At 43.0% G+C, this 5192-nt stretch overlaps 2 protein-coding genes across 2 annotated transcripts; one reads left to right on the plus strand and one right to left on the minus strand.

The window, feature by feature from the left end:
* Positions 1-1406, plus strand: S-Lap2 (Sperm-Leucylaminopeptidase 2; the record flags this gene model as incomplete). The annotated part of the gene is made up of 3 exons (XM_017620511.1): positions 1-570; positions 638-1102; positions 1165-1406. Coding segments are annotated over 3 exons (1182 nt in total), but the record flags the coding sequence as incomplete, so codon positions are not given.
* A 2273-nt stretch (positions 1407-3679) lies between these two features.
* Positions 3680-5140, minus strand: LOC108366195 (TBC1 domain family member 13; the record flags this gene model as incomplete). Its single annotated transcript, XM_017620512.1, has 6 exons — positions 3680-3940; positions 4037-4159; positions 4228-4429; positions 4508-4706; positions 4792-4794; positions 4901-5140. Coding segments are annotated over 6 exons (885 nt in total), but the record flags the coding sequence as incomplete, so codon positions are not given.
* Between the last annotated feature and the right edge of the window lie 52 nt (positions 5141-5192).

Below are 5192 nucleotides of genomic sequence, written 5' to 3' on the forward strand. Positions count from 1 at the left end.
CGCATTGAAGTTGAAAATTGTGGCCACGCTGAGTCAGCCGCAGAGGGTGCTGCACTTGGTATATGGGCGTATCAAGAATTGAAGGAGTCTAAGCGCCGTATTGCCATTCCTTCCATTGATTTGTACACGCACAAGGACGAGATATGCGACATTGAAGGTTGGCGTATTGGGCTGCAAAAGGCGGCCGCTCAAAATTTAACGCGCCAGTTACAGGAAATGCCCTCGAACTTGTTGACGCCCACAGCATTTGCACAAACCGTAGTCGAGGTTCTATGTAAGTCGGGTGTGAATGTGGAGGTGAAGGTTGAGGGCTGGGCAGAGTCGCAATCAATGCACGCATTCTTGTCGGTGGGCAAGGCCTCTTGTGAGCCGCCGATATTTTTGGAGCTGAGCTACTATGGTACTTCAGCTGAAGAGCGACCAATCGTACTGGTGGGACAAGGTATTACCTACGATTGTGGTGGACTTTGCTTGAAGCAGATACAGGAATTATACCATATGCGAGGCGACATGACAGGAGCGGCGGTGGTAGTAGCTGCCTGTAGGGCCATTGCCGGATTGCGTTTACCGGTAAGCAGTGATTGATTAGGTAGATACTGTTTTAACAATCTATAAACGATTTCATTTGAAAAACTAGGTGAATATTCGGGGTTTGATTCCGTTGTGCGAAAATGTTATTGGCTGCAACTCCTTCCGACCCGGCGACTGCACAAAAGCCATGAATGGAAAGGTTATCGAAATTCAGGGCACAGATCACGAGGATGTGCTGGTGCTGGCCGATGCGCTTCTGTACGCCCAAAATTTCTGCCCCAAATTCATCGTGGACATAGGCACACCCTCGGGGCAGATGCGACAAGCTCTGGATGAGGCTGCGTGCGGCATCTTCACTAACTCGGAAATTCTTTGGCAGCAGATCAAACACGCCAGCATGCACACCGGTGACCGGGTATGGCGCCTGCCATTGTGGAACTACTACACCAAACTAGTGACGAGCAGTAATGCAACCGATGTGCAAAATTACGGGATCGGACGCGGGGGTCGTCCGTGCAAGGCGGCCGCGTTTTTGCGAGAATTTGTCCCTTGTGGACAATGGATGCATATTGTAAGAGCTTTCAGAGTTTGTAAACTAAGTTCCTAAACAAGTGCGTGCTTTTTTATATTCAGGACGCTACTAACGTTATGGTGACCGACGGTGAGGCCTTCGAATACATTCGCAAAGGCATGGCCGGGCGACCAACTCGCACTTTGATTGAGTTTATTGCTCAAACCATATGTAAGGACACAGCCCCAAAATTGAATCCCAAGAAGTAGACGAAGATGACACGATGACTAAGGCGACGAAGACGACCTGAGTAAGGACTGGGCGATGTTTGAGTTTTTTTCCAAAAATTTATTTGTGATCGTACTGTTTTTCTATTAACAAATGCAAATTTTTTGTTTAATATGTCTGTTCGTAATATTTTCTAGTGAATGGATAAAGTTGGGGTACAGTCCCCAGTATTTTGTTGTTTTGTGCTAGAAAAAATATTTGTGGAAGCGTGTTTAAACTCGCTCTAATTAAGGATTAAGGCCACTTCAAGCACAAGTAGATGTCTATGAAATAATATCCTAGGCCCTAAGTGTTACGTTCGGTAGTCTCCTTTCGTGCCCGGCTCATGCTGCAGCGATATGTACCTAACAAATTCAAAAGCTTTACCTTAATTCACAATGGTTCTAACCAACACTTATACATACTTCGGCTACCTGAACTTCACCGCAAGTGAAAACAAGAGGCACACTTGTTGTTGGCAGTTTGTGCAGCCGCCGGTGGATGCAGTGTAAACTGCCGGCTAAATACCGCGCGCATCGCTCTGGATCCGATGAAGCGTTTTTGCCGAAAGATATTTCAACTCTCGTCGCGCTTTGTCGGAATGGACAGTGACCTCACGGTTGACCAAAGCGTGCTCACACCAGAGGTGAAGTTGCAAGTCTTTTGATGCTCTTCCCACTTCTTCCGCTTGTGTACGTTCACTAGCTGCCGAATCTCCGCATTGAGATCCCTGATGCGGGGATTTCCGGGATCGGCTTGACGAAGTTTGTCACACTCATCGGCTAGAACAGCCGCTTCAGCAGGAAAGTTCGGACGGGGTCCGTTATACATTCTTCTGGTACGAAGCGAGCTGCAGCAGCAGTGACAATCTTGCGGATATTACGCAAGTCCAAGTGAACGTCTGTTGGTGTGGGGAGGGCAGCAAATTCCGCGAAGCCTTTCCAATCAGCTTTGGTAAAGTTGATATATGTAGGTTCGGTGTGCCGCGGATGCAAAGTCGGCAGGTTTATCGATCGAGATGACTATGGGTAGATGGTCTGATGCTAAGGTCAGCATAGGTCGCCATGATATGCTGTCTATCATATCAGCGCTGACGATTGTTATGTCTGGCGAGCTGCAGGAGTTGCCCATGATCCTGGTGGGTGCGTTTCGATTGCTGATTTCAAAGATGTTTTCGCTCTTCTTTCGATTCGATCGTAACTCAGTATACCAACTTACGATTGTTGTGGCGCGGAATGCGGGAACGTAATCAAAATGCAGAATTGGGCTGAATATAACACATATCGACCTTGCGGCAAAGAGCCTTGCTGGCCACAGCTCAATAGCCAAAGGGCATGTAGCTACCACGGACTACATGGTACCTTGCTACAACTGGGATAAGCAGTTCCGGGTTACTATCGAAAAAACGGATGGTGTAGAGGCATGAAGCCTAGCCGGAAGACATTCAGCATCGTCACAGACGTCTCAAAAATGAATAATGGAGTAGGAGCGGGAGTGTACTGTTCAGGACTTAATGTTCGCCGGCCATCAAGCTGCCGGAACACTGCAGTATATTTCAGGCAGAGGTTTTCGCACTGAGAAAAGCCGCTGAGCAAGCCTACTCAATGGCTGAAAATAACTGCATATTTATTGGGTCCCCGGCCACAAAGGCATTAGGTAACGAAATTGTAGATGAGATTGCAAAGAACGGAATCCACTTGGTTTTAGAACAAGAGAATAACATTCCGAAACAGCTAAAAAATCTTTATAACGAAATAGACCAGGGGGTGAAAAAGCAGACTATATCGAGATGAAATGCGTTAACCACCTGCAAAATCTTTAGTCATGTGCAGACTGGAAAACGGGATACAAACCCGGTTTATACGATCGCTGGCTCGAATAAACTGCAGAACTGTGATACGTGTCCTAACAGGACATAACATGTTGGCAGCGCACGCAAGCAAAATGGGGATTGCTGCCAGTGAAGTTTGCAGGAAATGCATGGGGACGGGAACAAGGGAGACCCTAGAACACATCCTATGCCATTGTCCTGCTGTATCAAAAACACGATTGAAATATCTCGGAACTCCAGAGTTTAATCATCTTGAAGACGTGACAACACTTAGGCTTCACGCACTGCTGAATTTCTCAAAAAGCGTTGACATCCTACATGATGTATACTTCGAATAAACTTAACTAAACCTCTATCACCATCTAGCATCACTAGGGACCTATTGGTCTATGTGGGGCGGTCAGCCATCCAGAATAACCCAAAATAACTAGAGCATTTTTGGAATATGCAATACAAATATTTTATTAGAAGATAGAACATTTCGAGCAAATTACATATTCGAATATGTTTGCAGATACATACAAAAGACAATACTTTTGTTTACTTGCGTAAAAAAAATTATAATTAATACTTAGAGGATAAAAAAATTTATTTTTGTATTAACTCTAAATATTGATCTTTATAAGAGAGTATAAAAATTGGCTGGGGTGTGCATTCTTATTTGAAGAATTAATGGAAACGGCTATCCTTGCAACGAAACCGCATGCGACAGGACTACATTAATATCAATAGGTGGATAGTTTTGTAGCAGTTTAACGTTTGATGCAAAGTCGTTCTGGAGAATTACTTCTCTTTGAATTCTGAAATGGGAAATACAAAATGTAATTTTTATGATGAAGTAGTTAGGGGAGTATGCATTTAAATAGACAAGTCAAGCCAAAGGGTTTAGAACTTACAAAATCATTGCACAGCATATTCTTATCAAAAATTCGAATCGGTGCTCATCTGCAAAAACGGAATCCCATATGCGAACCACGTCTGGTAGTGGGAATTCTTGTGATAGCAGTAGAGTTATCCACCTAAAATATGTTGTAAAATATAAAATACATAATTGTTATCATTATTTAAATTAAGTGTACTATTTTACCTAAAACTGTAGTATTGCGGATGTAGTTCTTGCTCTTTTAATTTAAAATACACTTCAGGATCTTTATCATTCAACATCTTAGCCAATTTCGCCATCATAAATTTAATACCACCTTCCGAATCATCGAGTGTTTTAATGAAAAAGTCACGAATTTCGCTCATTAATGCGGTGAAGCAGAAAAAGCAGTCAGCCTCCGCATGTTCTAGGTATTAATACATACATATGTATGTATGCATATATTTGCTTAGTTTATAAAAGTTGAAAAACAAATTTAACATACTTCTGTATTCCAGATCGGGATCAGAGGCCATAATATAATATATTGGACCTACAATCTCATTCATGCCTTGAACATATCCTTGTCCGGGGTTTAACTTAGCATAAAGGAAGAGTATGCGTTGCACTACTTCCCAGTGTGCTTCTTGTCCTTCTTCCATTGCCGCGTAGTTTTCATTGGAACGCTTCGTTATGAGATTTATCTATATATATATATATATACGTATACAAATTGACTAATGTTAGGTCTATATGAATAGCTACTACAATTGACTGATTGCAGTTTACCTGCTACTTCAGCACGCATTGAAAGAAGAAAACATAAGTATGTATATGAACATACCAGTTTTTATATTAAGATATCTTAAACTTGGTCAAGTTAGATGACACAACTTACCTTTGTCATTCCTAAGCCTTTGCGTTCTACATTTGCTGAGCTCAACACAGTAGGCACTACCCGTTGGTGCAGTCTTCTTTCTCCTTTGCTATGTACCACTATGTCACAAGGATATTCAGTTGCCTGTTGAAAGAATGATATGTCTGGACACAAGCGCCGAACATCTNGCCTTTGCGTTCTACATTTGCTGAGCTCAACACAGTAGGCACTACCCGTTGGTGCAGTCTTCTTTCTCCTTTGCTATGTACCACTATGTCACAAGGATATTCAGTTGCCTGTTGAAAGAATGATA

The sequence above is a fragment of the Rhagoletis zephyria genome, unplaced genomic scaffold (assembly GCF_001687245.7).
Source record: "Rhagoletis zephyria isolate East Lansing unplaced genomic scaffold, Rhagoletis_zephyria_1.1 Rzeph_scaffold_02183, whole genome shotgun sequence".
NCBI lineage: Eukaryota > Metazoa > Arthropoda > Insecta > Diptera > Tephritidae > Rhagoletis > Rhagoletis zephyria.